The 24,381-nt window shown below is 43.1% G+C and overlaps 1 protein-coding gene across 1 annotated transcript in view; it reads left to right on the plus strand.

Moving 5' to 3' along the window:
- Nucleotides 1-24,381, plus strand: part of KIAA2012 (KIAA2012 ortholog) — a 112,002-nt gene that overhangs the window by 37,718 nt on the left and 49,903 nt on the right. Inside the window, exons 7-8 of the mRNA XM_053918945.1 lie at nt 1,453-1,623; nt 22,737-22,813. Of these exons, the coding sequence (XP_053774920.1) occupies nt 1,453-1,623; nt 22,737-22,813 (248 nt within the window). The remainder of the gene's footprint in view (nt 1-1,452; nt 1,624-22,736; nt 22,814-24,381) is intronic.

Here is a 24,381-nt window from a genome sequence, read left to right on the forward strand (position 1 = left end):
TTTGTACATTTTATCCCTTTTCAGTACATTTCTCCTAAGAGCAAGGACATTCTCTTTGATAATCACAATACAGTTATCACAATCAAGAAAATTAACATGAAAAACTATTTCTAACACATACTCCTTATTTAAATTGCTCTAATTATACCAATAATGTTTCTTAGAGTGTCTTTTTCCCCAATCAGGATTCAACTAGGATCCTGGATTGTATTTAGTTCTTACTTCTCTTTAGAATATTTTAATCTAAAACATTTTCCCAACTTATTTTTCATGACATTGACTCTTTGGGGGTGGGAATAGTGACTTAAACAAAAAAGACCCATTTACTAGCTCACACTTCTATAGGGCTGGGCATGGTATATCTAGGTTCTTCGCTCAGAGTCTCACTGGGCCAAAATCAAGGTGTTAGCCAGCTTCATTCTCATCCAGATCTTGGGGTTTTCTTCCAAGACCATTGACATTGACATTTTTGAAGAGGATAGGCTAGTGATAGGCAGAATGAATTTCAATTTAGATGTGTCTGTTTCCATGTGATTAGATTCTGATCAAAAACATTGTTTGGCAACAATAGAAGGTGATGGTGTCCTTCTCAGTGCATTGCACCAAGGGACACAAAATATCCCTTTACATTTATTTCATTTGTTATATCTCATTCCATTACACATGATGTTAAATTATCATCATGTGTTTATTATTTGGTTAAAGGTGGCTACATTTCTCCTTTGTTAAGATAACTTTTTTTCCTTTGTAATAAAGAAGAAGCTTGTGATACTTTGAGACCATGTGGGAAGCCAGCTTTTACACACAAACATCAATAGTGTATTAACATGTAATAAAAACCACTCTCTCTCTCCAGGAGATTAAGACCAAGTCTCAACCACTTAGATTGTTGGATTTCACCTCCTCGGAGCCTTCCCTGCTAGTTTTGAGAAGGGGAGAGAACAGAGGTGGAGCATCATGACCAATCCCATTACCCTCTAACCGCCATCTGGGGGGCGCTACTTTGTACTTTACGGCCTTGAGGAACCATGTGATCATTGGTTCTGCGTAGGGAAATTGCTTTGTGGTTGGAACTCTGTAGCCAATGATCCCAGGAGCTCTAAAGCTGAGGTTCCTCTAGTAAGAACCTTCAGACTCAGGGCTAGAAGGACTCTGCAGCCTCTCTGGTCTTTCTTCTATATCAGGAGCCCATCAATAGAATGAGAATAACAACCACCACAACTCCCTTCCTCCCAGTTCTTGGAGTTTTCCCCCAACTGAAGAAAGGGCACTGTTTTAGCCAAGAGGAACTTCACCTTGGCCAAGGGAGTTACCTGGCTCCTTAGCAGGGCGGGAAAAAGGGACCAGCTAGAGAATAAGTGGAATAAGCCATCAACCAAGTTAGAAAAGAGGTTGCTTCTTGCTGATTCAAAAGTTCCCCCACTCATGCTTTTTCTCCTTTTGCTTTTGAAGATGATGATGCCCCACTCCAGAATATAACCGCACCACTGTCCCTGATTGAAGGAAGAAAAAGTCCAGAGAGACAGAGGAGCCTGGACAGCCTCCGGACATCAAGCTGTAGCAGCCCCTCAGGCCCCCCAAATGTGAGATGGTCCAGGGCCGCACTCCCAGCAGAAGGACAAGGTAATCACTCTGGGGCAGGGGGGCGGGGGCTGGATTCCCCCACCTTGGCTTGTCTGTGGCTTCATGCTCATTTTAATCATCTTCCAGGGCCACAAGGCACCCATGATGTAAGCTGTCAGAAAGCTGCCCCATTGAGAAGGGGAAATCACCAGTGTTTCCAAAATGTCAGGGGAGTTAATGCTCACCATGCATATTCCCAAAGAGTTAGTACATGTTTTAAGGGTTTGCTGCACCAACACGCATTGCCAAGCTGTTCTGTGCTTTCCTCAATGCTGGCAGCAACACGTGATGACACAGCTCCCTACGCTCCTTGGGAGACATGTTACTGAATTTACCAGGCAGACTCAACACCCAGCCATAAGCCTCCAGGGCCAGGGAGCCTGGCGACAAGGGCAATGGGAAGTCATCTTGCAGCCCAGGGCAGAGCCTGTGACCTGTTCACAAAGAAAGAAGGACTCCTGATTTCTATTGAAGGGTGAGGTAGGGAAAGGCCACACCCTCTATGACTTAGTTCTTACCCTTAAAAGCTGACAGTCTAGGAGACTAAGATGCTTATACAAGAGCAATGATGCACAGACAGTATAGTAACAGCTTCCATGAGGGCTTTGATCTAAAAGCAGCTCATAAAATTGCTTATTGTCCAAATTGCCTCTGAAAATCCCATTGGGAGGTACCATGCTGAGGACAGACAAACCATTTTCTAGAAATTGCAGCCCAGCCAGCTATCCCTCCCTCTTCAGAGCCTTGGGCTGCTTTCTCTGGTTGAGCACCAGATGAAGGAGAAGGGGCTGTTTGGGTGCCAGACAATGTGAAAAAAAGTATCTGTTAACAGCAGAATCACACCCAGGGCTGAAAGAAAACACTGTGAGAGGCATGTGAGAACTGAGAGGCACCAAGAAGACAACAGATACCACGTTTTTCATTTTCATCTCATGCTCACCCAGAGACAGAGGCCTCACTGTTTAAATATCTCTCTCTCTCTCTCAATCTCTCTCTCTCTCAGTCTCTCTTTCTCTTTCTCCCCCCACAAACACCCCCTCCAAGTGTGTGTACTTGAAGTCCTGTAAGCATAAATTAAATACGTAGATCCATAATTAAACCCATAACTCCATTGTGTTTACAGCTTCTCAGTTTAAGGTTGAAATGGTCAAAACTAAATCCCTTCCCCCCCCAATTCTCTCTCTTTTCCTCCAAAGTCATCATTGTCACTTACAGCCATTTCAGAGAGAGAACCTTTTTATAATTCCCTTTTATATTTGCATGCAATGACGCTTTCTTAGTTTTGATACAAAGAAACCAAATGTTGGCTACCACATGACAGCACCAAGGGCATTCCTAGAAGGTTGTACAGTCCAGGACACATCACACCACACGCACACACACACTCCTACCCAGCCATCCTGATAAAGAGAGAATCTGATTAGAACGAATGCCAGAGCCACGACTATGACAAGAGTACAGCCTGAAACCCCAAGTGTCTGTGTAAGTGAAGGTGTGTGTAAGTGAAGGTGTGTGGGAGGACACATGCTAATATGCTTATGTTGGTGCATGTGTGCGCTTGTGTATGTTCATGCACACCTATGTACGCATGTGTGTGATTATGCAGGAATGCATGTATGTCTGCAGACAAGGTGCACACATCGGTGTAGGTGTTCCTGCTCATGTGTGCTACATGTGCATGTGCGTGCACGCTTGCCTTGTGGGTGTGCATATGTTCATGTGTATATGTGTGCACATCTTTGTAAATGTGTGAGTGTGTTTTCTTGTGTGCATGTCATGCTTCTGTGTGTTTTTGTATCTGTTTGTGTACTTGTAAATGTGTCATTTGCTGGTGGCCAACTCTATACCTGATCGCTTCGCCTTAGAGATAGGGAAGGTAGGGGTAAACAAGCACTTTCAATCTTTCTGAGCAACTGAGGGAAATACAGCTTCCTTTTCTGCCCTGGCCTGAGCCCCCTGGGGTCCCTAAGCAGGTCCAGCATTTGGCTGGGAGAGCGTGGCTGTGCCTGCCGAGCACTGCACAAAGCAGAGGGAGCACAGAGGCTGGGCTCACCGAACCCTGGGCCACAGCTGAGCTACACACGCCTACAGGAAGGGGCTCCCTTTCCTTCACACAAGGCGCCCCCTCTCCAGCCTAGGCTGGCCCCATGGGGCTGCTTGAGACCAGAGGGGCCACCTTTTCCAGCCTCTCACAAAATCATGGTATCAGCTGGTGGCAGGCCCGCTCTGTTCATCTCACCTTTACCTCCAGTGGGTAGGAACTAAACAAGGATCTTGCTCTGCCAAATCCCAGAAACAGAGCTGACCTTGTACTCTGAACGGCCCTTGAGCACACCAGCTCTTTTCCCAGAGATCCAGGGAGCACAGTCCAGCTTCAGCCTCCCTCCCTGCACTGGTGCTAACACTGCCCATGCGCATGTTTATTTTCAAGAAGAGTCCAGAGACCTCTCACTGGGACACTTCTTGCTGGGTCCAAATGGAGTAAACGTCTGCCTGTCCCTCCCAGGGCCCACCCAAACCGAAAAGCTTCTGTCGAGTGAAGGTGAGATGATACATCCCAAGTCAGCCTCATTTTCATAGGGAAATATTTTTACCTGCAGCTTCTAAAACTACCCAGCAGCAGAGACATCATTAAAAACAGACACAAGTTAGCCAGTTTCTCCCCTCTTGCTGACACAGAGGTGCTTCTGTAGCTCAGACATAATAACCCAATGTTTGCATAACAAGTTTACTCTTGCTAGAGCATCTGGAGAGAGAAGTTCCCGTGGAACGGCTTGGAGGCGGTCTAATGGGCCGCGCTGATGCCTTGATGAAAATGATAAAGCCCCTTTGGTATTTGCCCAAACTAAACATCACCTTTTCTCTTCTTTCCAAGCACCCTCCAGAGGTAGAGATGGCTAATTGGTAATCCAATCAGGTATCCTTGTTATGAGTGTTGATTCATTGCCGTGAATCATCTGGCTTCTGACAGATATCAAGGCAGTTTCCAAAATCCCTTCTGGCACGTTAACTTTTTGGAAAGGAGATGCTGGCTCCGTGCAGCAGCCATTTTGCAAAGGGGAAAGAAATGAAGTCAGAGGGTGATGAGTGTCAGCCGCCCAGGAACCATCGGATGTGTATGCATGAGTAGTACAGCCAGCAGGCCTCTGGCTGAGGGAGATTAAAGTCTGCGCTCATTCAGTGGGTTATGTCACAACTGGCCTAATAAAAAGGGCATGGATTCAGAGCCGGGAGATTTGAGTAGCCCTAGCTTGTCCTCTATGTCGTCAGATGACTTTGGGTCAGTTCCTCCCCATGCCCAAGGTTCCTCATTCCATCCGAAATGAGAGGGTCGACTCCTCCACTGACAGCAGTTGAAAAAGTCCTTGACTATTATTGCTGCACTGGTCACGTTGTGTCTGTTTTTGTTGAACTAGCCGCCTGATACATGGTTTCCAGAAGCCAGACTGCATTTGGTTCCAAATTCAGTGTTAAAGAACTTCCACCACTGCTTGGGTTGTGCTGTGATAGGAGGATAAAAATAACTTGGTTCTGACTTGGCGGAAGCAGAGTTGACAGGTGGAGGGCAGCGTCCTTGTGACACAGCTGGTACAACAGCTGGAAGGTAAATATGATTGTGCCCACCTGCTGCACATTTTTACACTCTGTTCCAGGAGAAACAGCTCCCCTTTTGGCAAAACACAAGTCAGAAGCATAAAAGGAATATTTAAGTTAAATATTTAGGTTTGCTGTCACATTGCCGATATGATGTTTCAGTCATTTCGGTATCCCCAGCCCCTACCACAGTGCCTGATGCATACATAACAGCATCACAATAAATGTTGATTGAAAAATCTCTCAATATTTTTTCTACACAAAGAAAGAGAAATTAAACTTATACTGAATAAATGGAGGTTGGCTTGCCATCTTGTCCCAGTCCCATGAACAATAATCCTACTTGCCTCTCAAACCTAAAGGTATTCACTCTGAGCTTGTTGAATGAATGAATGAATGAATGAATGAGTGCATCAGTCAATCACTGGCCTCTCTCTAGCCTTTCCTCCTTAAACAGCTGGTAGACTTTCTGTCTTAATGGTGATTGGATGGTGCCCTGGAATATGAGGCAGGAACTTAAACCCACATCTCCCTATGAGGGTCCATAGAACAGACCTAGCTTTCTAAGAGTCTCTATTAATGGGAAAAGTTTGTTGCTTTGTCTTGTTTTTCTTTGCTTTGTTTTGAGAAGCAGTATACTGAAACAAATTTTAATTCTTGCAAAGGATTTGCTCCAACCACACCAAACTCTTTGCAGCTAAATTTGTTCAAATCCATCTTGATTACCATCCCCGACCTACCCATCCAATCTCATCTCCCACTACATTCAGGCACACCCTTTTCTCTTTCCTTTGATGGCCCAAACATTCAGTCTTCCTTCTCTTATCTTCCAGTCTCTGCCTAAATTCCCCCAAATATTTAGAATACGTTTAAGTTCCAGGGGAAGGCTTATCTTTTCTGGGACATTTCCCTTAATAAATCCACCTCATCTCATAGTACTGCCTGGATGTAGCCTCAGCTCATCCCTCTCTCTCACTCCCACTTTTGTGATCACTGTATTTATCCTCATCTGTTTTCTGTTTAGCTCTCAAATGTATGAGTCCTAGAGAACCTCTTATTCTTATCATATGTTCAAGACATGCTTGTTGATTGACTGAATACCCCACGTGCCACAAGGAAAATGCTTTTGGAATCATAGTTGGTTGGGTTTTTTTTTTTTAATTAAAAAAAATGCTCAGTAAATGAGTAAATATGATCTGTCTCTTTTTTTCTGAGACTTTCAGACTTTGTCAACATCTATTTAGAAATAAATTCTTAGGCAATTAGATCACAATATCTTGCTTTCAAACAGAAAAGAAAAATGAATATAAACCTTCAGGAAAAAAAAAAGATGTGAAGACTAGAGATGGAATTTGACCCTCTTGGTCATGTTGGGGTATTGTAACACTTAGAAAATTCAAAGGCTTAAGAAAGGAAAAGTTAACTTGAAAGGATACAAGTCAAAGCATTGGATATGATCTCTAAATTGCTTATTCTTTATTCAGATCTTCCATCTATTCTCCTAATTGCAATGGCAGCTATAGAAGTTTTTTTCAAAAGTTCTTTTATTCAGAAATTTTTTACTGCAAGAAGCTCAAGGATATCTGTGCCACTGATTTAGGACTTTAGGTCCCATGTAAATTTAAATTCCTGCTCTCTTTCAGAGTTTCTAACTAGCACTTGTTCTTGTCCTAGATAAATTTTCACCTCCAAAACATGTTTTGTTTTTGGTAATTTAATTAGCATCCTTCCCTCTTACAAATCTTGTTGGTGTGGTGATTTTAAAATACTGGGGTGGTGCTCTGGCCAGTGTGGCTCAGTTGGTAGAGAGTCATCCCATGAACTGAAAGGTCATGGGTTCAACTCCTGGTCAAGGCACACGGCTAGATTGCAGGTTCGGTCCCCATTCGGGGCATGTGTGAGAGGCAACCGATCAATGTTTCTCTCCCTCTCATCCCTCTCTCTGAAATCAATAAGCATGGCCTTGGGTGAGGATTTAAAAGATGAAATAAAATAAAGTAAAATAAAATACAGGGGTAGGCAAAAGTAGATTTATAGTTGTGAGTATGCCAAACAATGTATTCTTGTATGTATTTATTAATTATTTTATTATTTATTATCATTGACCTACTTTTGCCCACCCCTGTATGTCTACAAGTCCTCTGAGACTTATTCTTTCAAAAGGGAGAGCTTAATTCTCCTCCTCTTGAGTGTGGGCTGGACATAGCAGCTCCCTTCTAGTAAACATAGAACATAACAGATGTGACAGTGTGTGACTTCTGAGACTGGGCCATAAAAGGAACTTCCTCCCTGCTTTCCCTCTTGAATTACTCATTCTGGGGAAAGCTAACCACCATGTCTATTATGTGACCACTCAAGTAGTCTAATGGAGAGGTCTGCATGGCAAGGAGCTGAAGCCTCCTGCTGACAGCCAGAATGAACTCTCCTGGCTTGTGGGTGAGCTACCGTAAAGTGCTCCCGCACCAGTGACACAGAAACCTTCGGAGGACTGCATCCCTGGCTGACATTGTGACTCCAGGCTCAAAAGGGACTTTATACCAGAATCACACACATAATCCACTCCCAGATTTCCACAGAAACTGTGTGAGATATAATAAAGGCTTGTTGTTTTAAGTCACTAGATTTGGGAGTAATTTGTTTTCAGTAATAGGCGATATACTTGGTGTCATTCCCTGATGGTCTGCAATTTGGTAAACAAAAAGATAAAGGGTCCGAGAATATCCCATCTGGTCTCAAAACACTGATTATTTGGGGGGCAAACATATGCTTAGTGGTTGACTTTCTCTTTGTTCTCCCCATTTGTCATTTGTGATAATGTTGGTTATGGGGACAAGTGTTGGTGGGATAGTTGACAGAGTACGATTTTCCTGGGGTAGCCTTTGTGAAGATGCTTCAGATTTAAAGGATAAGGCCTTTAGATGAGGCAGCATGAGGAAGAAGAAAAAACTCTAAGCCAAATTTTCGAAGTCTTGGCTCTACCACCACTGATTTCTGTGATCGTGGACAAATAATTTCACTGCTTTGGAACTCAGCTTCCTCATATAGAAAAAGAGGAATGGGGTTTAGATCCATCCTCCCAGCACATGTCCCACAGAGCTCCAGTTCCTCATAAGGGTAACAGGAATTACATAAAATAACTAAAGGTTCTGAGGCCAAATAAGTTAAGCAGATTCCTTACTTCAGGACTTAAGAGAGCCTCTAATATGGTAATTTGAATTATGGTTCTTTGAGATGAGGACAGCAATGTTTCCCAAACTTATTTGACCGCTGAATGCTTTATTGTTTTTAGCACAACATCATGTGGATCTAAATAGTTTGGGGAACACACTTTGGTAAATGCTCAACTAATGATTTCAAGATTCCTTCCAGCTATAACGCAGTATGTTATTAAATAAACCCCTTTCCCATGGAGACTCAGGAGGGCAGTTCTGCTGCCTAAATCCTGGAGCAGAATCTCAGCCATTTGATAATTCATGAATATCCTTATTTTTCTTTTCCAAACATCGGTTCTGAATCAGCAGACTTGCTGCAACAACTTTATAAGCACCAAGTTCTCTGTAGTCACTTCGTTTCTTCTCATAATGCCTGGTGCTTTCTGCCCTGTGCTGAGCCTTGACCAGCATACTCTCCTTGCAGAAATCACAGGCTAACCGGTCCATTCCATGTATCACAGGGCGGGCTGTCAAAGCTACGTTTGCCCCAGACTTCAGAGAGAAGCAGTGTTGTTTACCTCACCACAGTGAAACCAGCACAGTCTCGGCAGCCCTCGCTGGAAAGTGTTCTGACAGCCACCGGCTGAGAGCCACCGAAAAACACCAGGGAGTCTCCTTTCCTAGGACCAAAACCTCTCCCGATTTCTGTAAGCACAAAAACGCCCCTACCTCATATGGCTGAAAATGTAGGGTCATTACCACTTTTTGCTTTTCAAAGAAGGAAAATGTCAAAAGTAATAGTTTTCTCTGAGTCCACTAGAAATTCTTTTAAAGAAAAAAGTTAATGTGAAGTGTTGAAGAATATTTCATTTCTTTTTATTTTTTGTATATGATGGCACTTACATTTTTAGAGTCTGGGAAGCCATGAATTCTACCTCTCTTGGCATTTGTTCTGTTTTGGAAAACACTGGAGTTGAGAGGGAATGTAGGCATCACCTTCATCAGTGTTTAAGCAGAGGAAGCATTCTGTCAGACTTGTCGAGGGCATCAGTGGATAAAATGGATACGAGCTGAGCTCCCTGGTTGAAGTGGAGATGGCCTGACTGTCCTCCTAACTTCTCCATAGTCCAGCTAATTCTTCCCCTCCTAAGCTGGTTCCTGGGGGGTGGGGGCGGAATCTCGAGAGCCACTAGAGCTATAAGAACACACTGTGAAAACCCTGTCATTTTATGGATACGGACACTGAGGCCCAGAGAGGTATGGTGATTTGCTAAAGTCACACATCTTTTATGTGGCAAATCTAAGGCTCAGACCCAGATCTTCCTGCACCCACTTGGATCAAAGCTCTTCCCACAAGATCACACTGCATCTCATCTCTCTTGTCCAGATTTCTAGGCTCCAAGGAGTAGCTGAAGTCCCACCTTTATTGTGATGCCTTCCTTACCTCATCCCACATTGACTGCTACTTCCTTAGCATCTCACCAGGCACTCCCTCACTTCCTTGATCTTTCTCACTCTTTTTCTTCTTTCCTCTCGTAGAGTTAAAATTCCTGTAGATCCCCCTCATCTACTTCTAAATATCCCAGAAAACATAGTAGGTACTCCCAGAACATTGTCTACAAATATGGATTGAAACCATGAGTAGCAGAGACTCATTGTTCCCCAGGATCCACTCTTCCATTATCCCTTTCCTAATAAAGTGCCCCACCCTAACATTTAGCTGAACATAGGGCAGCCCAGCTAGAAATTACATCTCCCAGCCTCCCTTACAAATAGGTATGGCCACATGACTTAGTTTTAGCTAATAAAATGTGAGTGGAAGTAACATGTGAAATCTCCAGGACATTTCCTTAAAAAGAAACTGCTTGCCCTCCTCCTTCTCTTTCCCCTTGGACTTGGTTATGGTGGTGAAACAGCTTCAACCGTGGAAGAGGGCAATTCTCTATGAGCCAATGGGGCATAGAAGGAGCCACGATGTTCTGATAACTTCATGGAGCAGAGCCACCCTGGTCTGCCCACCTCTCTCTGGACTCTTAGTGAAAGAAAAATAAATCTTCATGTTTTGGAGCCTCTGTCACAGCAGCTTACCATGTTCCTTAACTCCTAATACAACGATAATAATGTCTGCCATCCTAGTTCACATTGCTTTGTGACAATCGAACCAGATCATACTTGTAGTACATTTTGTAAAGAATTAATATAAAATTCCAATATAAAATATCATGGGCCTAAAAGATGGAAGACCCAATTACATGTGTGTTTGACTCCTTTGATAAAATGTACCGAACACCTACCAAGTGCAAGAAACCAGGAGGGGTTAATACTGAGAGTGAACACTCTCAGGCACTGTGCCACACACGTCATCTCATTCCACCATCCCACTAATCCTATGATGTGAGTATTTTCATCCTCATACCATTGGTGAGGAAATGGAAACACAAGGTTAACACCCTTGCACATACTGATGACCCCAGGTAGGTGGCAGTGTTGGGATTCATCCCCAGGTCTGTCTGTCCGAAGGGCTCTTGTCACCCCACACCCCAAGGCTCCTCTGCAGGCCCTGTGGCTACTTCCCCTGGGGACCTCACAGTCCTTGTGAGAACAGGTTCTCAAGGAACTAATTCTACCACAACGTGGAATAAAATCAGTGCTATAACAGAAGCCTAAATAACACAAGGCATTCAAGGAAGGAGCCATTAACTCTAAACTATGGGGCTAGAATGGGTTTTTACAGAGAATCTCCACTTGCACTGACTTTTGAGAAATAGTGGAAGTAGATTAACTGAGATGAGGGAAGGACGTAACCAACTGAGGGAAGAGCATGAACAAAGGCAAAGAGACAGGAACATGGGGTGATGTGGGATGATGAGTGTGGGGGAATGGTCTGGGGAGGGGCTTCATGGTGGGGGATGGAGCTGAAAGACAGGCCAGGGCCAGACCAGGCAAGGCCTCCCATGCCAGGATAGAGCTGAAATGCTGCTATTGAGACAATAAGGAACCAGATATTTGAGAAGGGATGTCATACAACGCAACGTGTGTGCCAACATGAAGGGACAGGCAAGAGAAAAGGTCCAGCACTTAGGCTACTGCAGAATCCCCCAGATAACAGCTGAGAGCACAGTGGACAGACTCAGGAGACACTGCAGAAGGAAGATCCCCAAGGCCACACGCCCTGGACACGGGCACCAACCAGCGCTCTGCGTCAGAGCAGCCGGTGACAAGCCTGTTTGTAGAGCCTCTTGACAAAATTGGCTACAATTCTCCTCTCTAATTTTCTACTCAAATTACCTTTTCTCTGTTTTCACTTTCAGTTAAGAGGATTAGTTTGGGGTGAGGGTGTGTGTGTCGTGTATCTTAATTAAGATAAAACAACAATTAAGGCCCCGGAGCCCCAAGTCGCTCCCACAGGGCACAACCCTCTCCCTCAGGGCACTCAGCCCCAGCCGCCTCCCTCGTTCTAAGTGGAACTCCCACCAGCACACATAAAAAATAAATTCCAGTGTCGTGCGCCTCTAAGCCTGTCAGTGATGCAGCGTGGCAGTTTTCTGGCTTATGTGCTTTTGGGGAAATGGTAGAGCTTCCTAGCAGAAAATTGTGGTAAATAATCAGAGTTCTAAGGAAAACCCTGATAGCAAATTTCTTGGGAGCTGTGAGTGAGGCAAAGGGCAAGGCGGAAGCAATGATGGAGGGTGTTTGTATAACCCTCCTGTACCCTCTCGCCCCAACACACATGGAGGTTTCCCTTTCATGACTGTCTTAGCCTCTTTTCCATTCCTACCACTGAGCACTCAATTCTTTGAGGGAAAATTAACATTCATTATGCAATTTATCTCTCTCCTTTTAATCCAGAGTGTCTGTCTCCAAGGTCCCTTACTCAATAATTAATGTTTGTTCTCATTTCCCATTCTCCAGAGCATCTATTCTTGAACTGAAGGGTGAACAATTAACACTAATTACGGCTTTTTTTCTCTCCCCAGTGTTGGTTGTCAGAATCCCAAGCTGCCACGCTCAGCCTAAGTTATGTGCATGCGTGTGGCTGCGTGTGCGTACACCGAGGCAGAAAAGCACCAAGGGGCAAGCTTTTCCAAGCCCCACCGCACTTTAGCAAACCAATAAACCCGAACATTCATTTTTGGCAACCTCTCTAGTACAGTATTATCAGTAATGAGACAGTGAAGCATAAATACATACATAAATGTATTTGGAAATTAGTTTTAGTGGGTAGTTAGATGGAAGATCTAGAAATCTTTTCCAGTTTGTATTTTCCATGATTTCCTGGAACTTTTCTTCCCTACTCTAATCACCTTGACATCTTACATGTCTCTCTGTCTCTCTCTGTCTCTCTCTGTCTCTCTCTCTCACACACACACACACACACACACATACCACCACCACCACCAAATTTCCTTCTAAAAACTATTCTTTCATTGCCAATCCACTCAGCTGACCTCTTTGCTGTCTGTTACCTTCCCCTTAACTGTCATCCTCTTTGGCAAACTGCATTGTTTTAACTAATGTTCATTTTGACTGACAAGGACAGCTAGGAGAATAATTCTCACCCACGGTGACTCTAAAAGATCACACACAAAAATTCATCAGGGCTGTGCAAAAGCCTGTCTCTCTCTTTGGCTGTAATCAGAAAGGCTGGAATCCCTCATGTCTCCCCGGGTCCAACCCTTGTATTTGTGCTACAGCTGGAGGCTGGGGCCCCTCACACGTGCCTGTCATCCTGCCATTGCTGGGCCCGCAACACATCTGCTGCTCGAATCTGGGCACCTCCTCACAGCATGTCAAGCGTTAACTGTTTCATGCTCTTGCTCTGTCAAAAGTTCCCCTCTCAGACATTTAGCGTCGTGGTTCCTGCAGGGTTTCACCCTTACACATCTTAACTAAAAATTCTGCGATGCTTTTTAAACCCTGTCAACCTTCTCTCCATGATTCCATCTATGTGTTTACAAAACCACCCAGTTCATTAGGACGCTTAAGCATTGGGCATCCACTTTGTGTTTTCCCCTGTCTTGGGGTAAGAAAAACAGCTTTTTTTCAAGACTCTTTCACATTCTCAAGGTAAAACCCTATTATTTTCCAGTCTATGAATCTGTTGGTTCAAAAATCAGCCACAAAAAGGAGGGGTCTAGTATTCCACGTCTCCTAAAAGTTTAGCTTTTCCTCAAACAAGTCACCTGTACTTCTCATCTATGTCATTTGACTTACATACATATTATTGCATACCTAGACCTCCACAAATACACAATTTCTCCCCAAATATAGCAATAGGGAAGAGGGTTCACTTCTTGGAGAGCCCGAGAAACGTGGTGTCCTCGTGAGCTACACAGGGGCAGCCGTGTGTGCTGTGGCCTGAGTGTAAAGATGAGGGAGAAGAGAAGCTGGGTTGAACCAAGTGCTTGTGCCTGGCTGGCCCAGGAAGGAGAACTTGCAGGGATGTCCTGGGGGTTCCACAGGTCATGTGCTGCACAGTTCACAGTGTGAGGAGGTGTGCACAGCTCAGCCTACACAGCCACAGACTAGGAACCTATCTGAGAGAAAAAGACTCTCAGGCTTGTATTTCAAATGGAGGCCAGAGGCCAGTTCTGCCTCTTCTAAGCTTCCTCTTATATTTTGTTTCTCCCATACGGAAATAAGCAGAAACCAGGAGTATAGGTTGACTTTGTAGCTCATCCTCCACCCACAGCCATTGCTGCTTCTGCTTTAGACCAAGGAAAAAAGATGATTATGTAGAGACTTTCTCTCTCTCCTAAAAATAGTCTTTGATTAATAGGAAAATGTGTGTGGTCTTCCTTGCTGCTCTTTGCGGGGCAGGCAGCAATGAATCCTGAGGGAGGGAGGGACCTGCTAGAGTAACAGGAAGCAAGGCCATAGACGGAGGGTCAGAGCCAGAGCTGGCTAACGGGAATTGTTTTTGCCAGAGACTGCAAAACTAGAAGGAAGAAAGGCACAAGCACATGCTTGCCAATCTCAGAATCTGTAAGCAGAGAAATACTTGGGGCCTGGCATTCTGTAGTGCCCTTCCTGCCGTTCTTCTTGGGTGAACGTGCTGACCACGGTGTGAAGAATGTCAGTGCCATTGGCCTCACACATTGATTGGACCTGGGCCAAAGCAGCTCTTAAATAGGAGCCTCCAGTAAAGGAGGAGAAGGATGATGATGATGATGATGATGATGGTGATGGTGATGGCTACCTTTCTTTGATTTGCCAAACATTGTGCTGAGTGCTTTACATTTATTTCACTTCATTCTCACAACAATGATGTAAGACATATTCTATTATCTTCATTTTTCATCTAGGACAATGTGGCTCAGAGAAGTTAAGTGACTTGCCAAAGGTCACACAGCTAAGTGGTACAGCTGGGATTTGAATAGTAAGAACCTGCATTTTTACCACTATGCATGGTTAGTGGGGATGTCAGTCTAAATAGCACATTTCCATCTGACAACATGTGAAAATTTAGGAAGTTCCTGACTTTAAAAGGACCCATATAAACGAATGGCTTCTGCTGCTCTTTTCTCCTGCCATTTCCTAGCAACCAGCAGCAGACACACTGTTGTGGGTAACACTGAAAATGATTTGCAACTTTTAGAGATGTGGGAGAAGGAGAAAAGCTGGAAAAAAAAAGAAGACATTGTTTGGGAGAACCAAACTCTTGAGACAGATATTCAAACAAGATAGGCCTGTTTACAGGCTAGCTCTCCAAACCAAAAATGTTCTTCCTTATATGGCCAAAATGGTATAATGTCACTTCTACCATTCTACTATTTAAATCTCACTAACAACAGATTCACTTTAGAGTCAGAAGTATTCTCTTAAAATACTGATACTGAGACACTAATAGCCATTCACATTTCAGTAAAAAAAAAAAAAATGTATTTAATTGGATGACTGCCCTCTTGCAACCTAGATGAGAATAGCTGTGCTGAGGGACTAAAATTTCTGGTAAGGGTAGAAACAGAGGTTGATAATTTTAGGGTAAGTAGAGTTTTAAGGGTTGAAACATGCCTGACCTGTACGGTGCCCCAGAGGGCTTGGATTGACAGAGAATATTAGCTATATGGGGAAGGAGGCAGAAGAAGGAGAAATGTGCAGAAAGGGAAATGGTAGATGCCCAAGAGAAACTGTTTCAGAATTGCCCCATAACAAGCTCTATATCCAGGAAAAAGGAAAAAAACCCAACAACTTTTATTCCTTCTCTTCTTTATTCATAGTAACTAAAAGACCTTAGACCAATGCAAATCTCTTTCTTATTTCTAAGCTTTTGAAAATACTGTTCTCTCTGCCTGAAGCACAATTTCTCATCTCCTATCCCCCGACATTTTTTAAAATTGTGGTAAAATACACATAACATAAAATTTGCCAACTTAACCATTTTTAAGGGTACAGTTCAGTAGTGTTAAGTATATTCACATTAGGTGAAACCGATCTCCAAAATTCTTTTCATCTTGCGAAACTGAAACTCTATACCCATGAAATAACAACTCCCCATTCTCCCCCATCCCCCAGCCCCTGGCAACCTCCATTCTACTTTCTGTTATCCCCCAGCTTTTACCCCTTTTCCTAGTCAACTCCTTCTAATCATTCAGTTCCCAATTAGTTCTCAAGTCAACCTCCCTCACAATTTTCTGTGCCCCACACCCAATCTTCTCCACTGATTGGATGGCAGGCCTCTTCCACCCACTCACACTGCACCCCGTGCTTACCCCATCACAGCATCTCTCTTACGAACTGTCCTCTAACTAGGCTTCTCTCTCCATTAGACTGCAAGCTTTGCAAGGGCAGGGACCCACTAGTACCACTGGAACCTGGCAGAATGCTGCTGGCACTCACTGACTGTAGGTGTTTCACATGTATTTGAATAATAAAAGACTTCAGTTACAATACAAGTTAAAAAGGCTTTTTAAAGGATGACTTGGGAGTCTCGCCACCACGCAGAACATAGTCTCTGCAGGAAAATGTATTCCAATGGGACTGCCTTTATAAGCACAGAGTTCCTCTTTCAGGGCTTAGAATATAGGAAATTTATTTGTTCCCTTGATTTGTTCAATGACCTTAATGAAAAACTCTTATGCCTCTTTGTTTAACATTCCCCATTTGTTTTTAGGAAAATGAATATAATACTAATCTGAAAATATTCGATATCCCCCGGAATTGAGTCCAAAAGGCGATTTAAAACATCTAGTCATCGGAATCACCTATATAGAGTCTTTACAACTTTTTGGTTTGGGTTTGTTTGGGTTTTGGGGTTTTTTTGTCATTTGGTTTTAATACACATTTTCAGATAAAATGATAGGATTCTAAAAAATCATACAGATGGTTGACTTTGGGTATTTGGGTATTTGTGGACTATAAGATCAGTTTCAACTATTTGCAAATGACTTCAGAAGTCAGAGACACATACAATATGTCATTCTGCAGAAGCACGAAGTCAAATCATAGATAGCATAAGGGTGGGAGATAGAAGGCCACCACTAAGCTAGTGAGTGCACCTACCCAACCTCCTAGCACCACATCTCAGTGTTGTGGTCTATATTTATTGTAATATCTGCAAGGCCTGTTGTGAAGTTACTTGTTAAAAAGTAACATTGATTTAGCCCCAGCCGGTCGGTGTGGCTCAGTTGGTTGGGCGTCGTCCTACAAAGTAAAAGGTCACTGGTTCAATTCCTGGTCAGGGCACATGCCTGGGCTGCAGGTTCAGTCCCCTGACAGGACACCTACCAGAGGCAACCAATCAATGTTTCTCTCCCTCTTTTTCTCCCTCCCTTCTCTTCTCTCTAAAATTAATAAAGTCTTAAAAAATAAAAAAATTAAAAGAACATTTATATATGTGTGTGTATACACATATACATATACATATATGTATGTGTGTGTGTGTATGGTTTTTTTAAATGGCCCTTAAAAGAAGGCCAACTGCTGGGGCTGGTGATAGAAATAAGAGAAAGTGAAGTGGTCTAACAATTTGATAATTCTCTGCCAAAAAATAGTTTTGTAAGGATTACTCTAATCCTTTGTTTATAGACCCATTTATTTATAGATTCATTTATAGACTCACCAAGAGTCCAAAGAACTCCCTTTCTTTTTTCCATTTCTACTTTAGTTTTATTGGGAATATGATATACTAGGGGTATTCATAAATTGAAGGATTCTTGAAATTCTCGGATGTGTTCCGAGATCCGCTGTTCACTTAATGTATGACATGCATGAGGGATCGGAGCCTTGCTCAAGCAGTGAAGTAGTACTTAGTACAGTGCATTTTAAGGCTGGTATGGATTTCGAGATGTCTGTGTGCATGTGTATCATTTATATTTCTCAACCTGTAAAAAAGTTTAGTATACTAATTTTAGCTCTGTCAAGTGATCAAAAAGTATAATTTTCATTGACCAATAATTCATAAATACTGCTTTCTATTTTCTCACCCTTCAGACATTTATTATCTTCCCATCAAAAAGACCATAAAGAAGCATAAGGCTTTTCCTAAGGATTTTTTCCCTTGTAGTTTCTCTCTTACTTCTTTCACACATTTGCCTGTGACCTAAGGGTTTTTACTTGCTACTGTTTTAGTTCTCTGCAATTCCTCATTTGAAAATTGATGAAGACACCAGCATCGCAACATGTCCAATAGAAAGAATTAGTGATTCTGTTTTACAGAGGACATAGATTGCTAATTCATTCATTCATACATACATTCATTCAACAAACACTAATTGAGCATCTGCTAATGCCAAATACAGTGCTAAGCACAAGAATACAGTTGAGAGATAAAAGTCCATGCCTTAACGTAGTGGAGTACACTGAGAGCTATAAATGAGCACAGCCTACCTTAACCAGGAGGTTGAGAAGGCTTTTGGAAGGAGAGGACACTTATGCTGAGTTTCTAAGGATATATATAGGACCTAGCCAAGTGGAAAAGAAAAGGAGGCTCCAGGGAAAGAGACCATATGTCAGTTAAAAAAAAAATGACAGCATGGGAGAATTGTGAGCAGCTTATAATGCCTGGATACCAGGGCACATGTAGGGGAGGCAGAGGTGAGAAATGAAGCTAGAGGGGTAGGCAGGAGCTAAATTACGAAGGGCCATAGACAGCAACTATGGAATTTATCCCAAAGGCTGTGAGATCCTGTTTACAGAGAAATTGGCATAACCAGATTTCTATTTTATTTTAAAGATTTTTATTTATTTATTTTTAGAGAGAGGGGGAGGGAAGGAAAAAGAGAGGGAGAGAAACATCAATGCATGAGAGAAACATTGATCGCCTGCCTCTCGTCCGCACCCTGACCAGAAACCAAAGCCGGAAACCAGGCACGTGCCCTGACCCAGAATTAAACCAGCAATCTTTCACCTTGTGGGACAATGCCCAACCAACTGAGCCACACCAGCTAGGGCAACCAAATTTTCACTTTAGAGAAATGATTCTTCCAGCTATGTAGAGAATGGATTGAAGGGGTTAAGCCTAGAGGCTGGGAGACCAGATATCTATACTTGTTTGAGAGCAAGTGACCAAGAACAATATTTTCTGCAGAAATAAGACCACCACATGAATTGAATGGGTTGACTACTTTGTATGTAGCTCTGCCTTCAACCTTGTTTTGAATTCCCTTCTTCCATAGTCTTCCACCACAGGAATCCTTATTAATCTTTTTCTTAATGTTTTATTGTTGTTGTTGTTGTTGTTGTTGTTTTAATCCTCACCCAAAGACATGCTTATTGATTTTATATAGAGAGAAAAGTAGGGAGAAAGAGAAACATCGATGTAAGAGCAAAACATCGATCAGGGTTGCCCCTCATATACGCCCCTACCAGCAACCAAACCTTCAACCCAGGCATGTGCTCTGACCAGGAATCGAACCCGCAACCTTTCAGTTTACAGGAGGATGCCCAACCAAACTAAGTGACACCAGCCAGGGCAAACTTTATTAATCTTATCATGTGTCTTGATTGGAGGATTTCTCATGGAGCACTTTTTTTTAATTGTTGCTGCACAAGTCTAACTTAAATTCTATCATCTATCTTGCCTTCCATGTTGGGCTTGGTAAACTGCTGCGTAACATTGAACCTCTCCACAAAAAATTATTTATGAACCTTTGAGAGAAGTTGGTGTTCCCAAAGCTAAAGCCAGACCCTTGAGACTGAGCTAACCTTGGTGTAAGAAGACATAAGCAAGTAAAGGAGCTGTTATGCCAAAATGTAAGAAAAATATTGCCCTTGCATTTACTAGGCATTTCATATTTAAATTCAGACTGACTCATATCTTCTAGATCCATCTACTTGGCTCCTTCAATACTGCTCCCTGGGGTATGTCTTTCGCCTGCAGACTTTCTCAGTTCTTAACAACGATTTGATATGCCCATCTCACCCTCCTCATCACCCAGGAAGATTTAAAGAGAAAACATGCAGCATTAACAAGGTCTTAAATCTCGTCCCAAGAATTTGATAATGACAATACCAAAAGGCCATCTTGGATCTCCTACATTAAACAAGCAGACTTGAGATTTATTATAACACAATAAACACTGTATAGGTCATAGGCGTCTTGAGTCATATCATATAAAGTAAGTATTTTTAGATATCATTCTTAAGGAAAGGTCAGCAGGGCTATATAAAGAGACAAGAATTATCCTTCCTTTTATGGTTTAGTTTATACTGGAAATAATTTTTTTAATAATCTGGAATTTGCCTTTGCATCTTCCATTTTTGACCAAAAATACAAAACCATGAAGGTAAAAAGGCTGACTTTTAGGCCTTCTCCTATTGGTTTCTGCTACAAGTCCACGTGCTAAGCTGTGTGACAGCAAAACTGCTTTCCGAGGTTTGATGGCAGTGAATAGATGCCCTCCTCAAGGATGACCCACTGCAAGTCGTGGGGGAAGCTCCATGACAGTGTACTAACAATCAAAGGCTACTCATGCCTCAGAAATGGTATGTGTGGGAAAAGGCCTTGAACAAATTTCAAGAGGCCCTGCCAGCACCTGCAAAACCTCCTGCCCTTGTGACAACAGAATGTTTGGCCACTTTAGAGCCTATGGGTCTGAACTTCTTCCCCAAGCCCTGGGACACATCTATGAAGGAGTCAGGTGGCCCACTTCGCCTGATAAGGTGACTTTAGGGAGGTCAGTCTCCATTCTGATGACAGATGGGGCCCACCAGAGTATCTCACACCAAGGGAAGTAAGTGTTCTGAAACACCAGGAGTAAATATGACTATCTTTCATCTTTATCTAAAACAATGAACAATAGCAGCTTGGCAATTAAACATAATCAACATAGGTTTAAACAGGAGGAGATTTTAAGGCATCTTATTCCAGGCCAGAATCAGGTGCTCTTTCCTGCTCTTCAGGTTCTGAGTGTTTGCTGAAGGATCCCATGAATTGAAGAAGGCAGAAAAGGCTTGGGAGGAGACCCCATCTCGTAAGGGTCATCTCTGAAACTGCCCAGTTATCTGCTGGGAAGGCTATCTCCTTGCTAAAAGCCTGTGGTTAGATTAATGCGAGCAATTGAAAATCTGCACAGGCCTGATGGTGGGCAGCCAGGGAAGGAATGTGTTTTCTGTTTATCTCTTCAGTGGCAGAAATGTTCATCACAGAAAGACCCCGAGTTCCCAGTTTCAGGCGGGCCTGGAAGCAGTGCAGCCGGTATCTGTGCTTGCACACATCACCTCTGGAATGATGAAAAGAACCGGTCTCTGTTCACAGCCGGTTGTCTGAGTTGGTCAATGGGTTAGTCAGTTTCTTTGACATGATCACAGGGGCAGATCTTGCCACATTGTTCAGAGAGGAAGTTTTACCACCCCCACTGCTTTATCTCCCAGGAATGCAGTTTTGAGTTGTGTCTCCTCCTTGACAGCTTGGACCTCAGTAAATTACCAGGGTCTTGACCCACGAGATGGAGAAGTCTTAAGCGATTTTTCAGCCTCCTATCTAAAAATGTGTTTATATTTCTTGAACTCTGGCTGACTGATTCTTTTTCGTGGTGTTGCAAGAACTTTCCTTATGCGTTAGAATTTATAAGTTTCACTTCTGAGAGACCCATGGTTCCTTTCAAGCCACAATGAAGTGAACCTCATCACAACACAATTCTGCTGGGCTGGATTTGTGCGGAGGCCAAGCAGCTGGGATGTGGCAAGCTCAAGTGAGGCTAACAGGAGGCAGTGTGATGTGGAGGGGAAAGTACAAGATGCTAAATCAGGAGATCCGGTCTTGTGCTATTTCAAGGTATGGCCTTGAGCCAATCACACGGAATCACTCTCTGGGCCTCAGTTTCCCCAGCTGTTTTCAATTTAAAAATGTTTTAAGTCTGTGCAGAAGCCACTTTCAAACAAGACAGAGGAGGACAGCTGAGAAACAACAGAAAAGGAAAGGTCAGCCCACAAGGAATGACTAGAGGCTTCAGGTCAAAGAGACAAAGATGCAGAGTCACACATGGCCATAGATTCTTAAAAGAGCTACTTACGAGTAGCAAGCATGCAAAGAACTTTTTGTTGGACACTAGTCCCACACAAGAAGTTACAATCCTTTGTCACAGTAGTCATGTGCCTGGCTAAATCTGTTCCTCAAATAAACAGTCCTTTATAAACATTAAATTTACTTTCTTAGGGGAATAAAAGAAAAACAAAATAAATCCTATCCTTTTGCAGCCTGGGGTTTGAGTCAGGCAGTCTTGGGCTCAAATCCTTACTCAAAACCTCACTAGTTACACAACCTTGGGTGGCTTACTTTACCTTCCGAGCCTCAGTTTCTACACTTGTGAGGAGCTGAGATAGAGCAGTGGTGGAGAAGGGCCGCGTGGATTACATGCCAACACCATGTCAGTGTCTGTGCGACTCATGCTTCATGGGGAGCCCCGTGATTTCCCCGTCGGTCCCCTCCCACCAGCCCCACTCTGGTGTCATGTTTCCCCCTCTCCTGTTGCCCCTGCACACTGTGGGGGCAAAGGGAAGTCTCTGATCTCTCTGTCTGGAAGGTTGCAGAAGCATTTTCTTGCTCCGTGAAGTACCATCATACAAAATTTATACTCCAGAGCATCAGCAGATTTTTTCCATCAATATTTCTTTTTTTAACTTCAGCTGTATCTGAGTCTTAGTAGCACAAAGATTTAAGATTTTTGTTCTCTTAAAGATCAGTCAAAACAAGAGAACAGAAATTTGAATATAAGGTCTTAACAGTACATGTGACATGGTGTTTAGACTGTGTCTACAGAAGTTATGGGTATTACTTGCTGGGTAAATGTGGGTGCTATAGGTGTATGCATGTGTGTTTATAATCTTACACATATGAATCAGGTGTGTATATAAATGGGGCATATAAAAATTCATGAGACCTAAATCTGACAACACCAATTCTTTTCTTTCTAATTTCTACCATAGCAAACACTGAATCTGGAACCAATCTTCCCAAGAATCTTAATGAAACCTCACCTCTGATTCAAAAGCCAGAGAAGCAGGTACAGTATTGAGTTTAAATGAGCAGGAAACGGAGACAGAACATTTGGGTTCTTATCCTGGCTTGCTGTGTGACCCTGGATGAGATTCTTTACCTCTCTGGGCCTCATTTGCTTCATCAGTAAAATGAGACAAATGAACTATAAAATCACAGAGGTCCCTTAACTCATAGACATGGAATGTTTTGTCTGGCTCTTCATGTTTGTGAATAAGCTGCGTAGGTTTTTCCCTCATTTCTGCAAAGTCAAAAAGGGGAGTAGGAACACAGAAAAGAATCATCCATTGAGTCTGTAGCCACTATGACTTTGTGGCAATGGGCCCATTTTTTTCCACTCCAATTCTCATTCCTAACGGGGAGGGAAAAAATAGCTATCAAGAAAAAAAATGCAAGGGTACCTTGAAGAAAGGAGAAAAATGCTTTGTCTGGATGGGTTAGGAATATCTATTAGTGATTCAAAGGCATGTGTTCACAAATATTTATAATTCTGTTCCTTCACTTGAAGCTCTGAGGCTGGGACTATCTTCCAATCCTCTCTGGAGAGACAACTAGGAGATTCCTGTAGTTGTACCTGGGTTCTCAGTGAACCTGAACCTAAAGCAGAAGCAGCGCAGCTCCCAGCACGCTCAGGTCCCTCCCTGCTGTGCGACAGCCTGGAGGAGAGAGGGGGCTTGATCTCTCTTTCTCTCTTATCTCCGACTTCCTGCCACAGCCTGGCTTTCTCCTATTCCCTCGCACTCATTAAAAAACAATAATAATAAAAGTAGTTTTGTTTTCATCTGTGAGACTAGCTGGGTTCCGTGGGAGGACCTGAACTTTCACGGTTAGAAACCCAGGCTGGGTCAGGCCTCCTCTGAGGTAAAGAAAGCATAGCCGAGCCATCCCTTCCCACTACTGAGGAACAACAGAACCAACATTTGCAATTTTTTCTTGTTTTTGTTTTTTTACATTCCCATTTTGAGGACACTCTTTATAAGGGATCTAGAAGCTCTTCTTTTTTAATAGTCTGTAACTATGGAAGATATAATGTGTTATATTTTGATAATTCCAGAACTCCAAAGGCCTTGCAAATACCTCACATACCGTAAACACACTCCAAATTCACACAGCCGCGTAGCTGTATTTCAGGAAAACTAACATCACCTGCAATGGAAGAGTGGCTCAGTCATGTCAAATGAAGCCCTAGACTGAATTATGCAGTCAGAAAGAGGCACACCAGACGGAGGGTCTTAAACTCTCACCCTATGAGGCTGTGGCAAAGCAGCTTGCTCTGAGAACTTCACATGCGTCCTCTGTGAAAGGACAGGGGGGTTCCCACCAGACCTGGTTGGCTTGTTCAAGCCACAGTAGTCTTATTCCTTTAGTAGTAGCCCCCAAAAGGAAGGCCATTTAAGAAAAGTCTAGGGAGTCCCACCAGCCCCTACACACAGAGAAAATGGAGGTGGGGTGGGGGAAGGGGTATCTCCCCTACCCCTTACTTTTGGAGGTTAATGGCCCTTTATTAGATTAATCACTGACTTCAATTTTAACTACTTCCTCAACCTACTCCATGTAAATGACTAATTTCAAGTT

This window comes from Desmodus rotundus, chromosome 2 (genome assembly GCF_022682495.2).
Source record: "Desmodus rotundus isolate HL8 chromosome 2, HLdesRot8A.1, whole genome shotgun sequence".
NCBI lineage: Eukaryota > Metazoa > Chordata > Mammalia > Chiroptera > Phyllostomidae > Desmodus > Desmodus rotundus.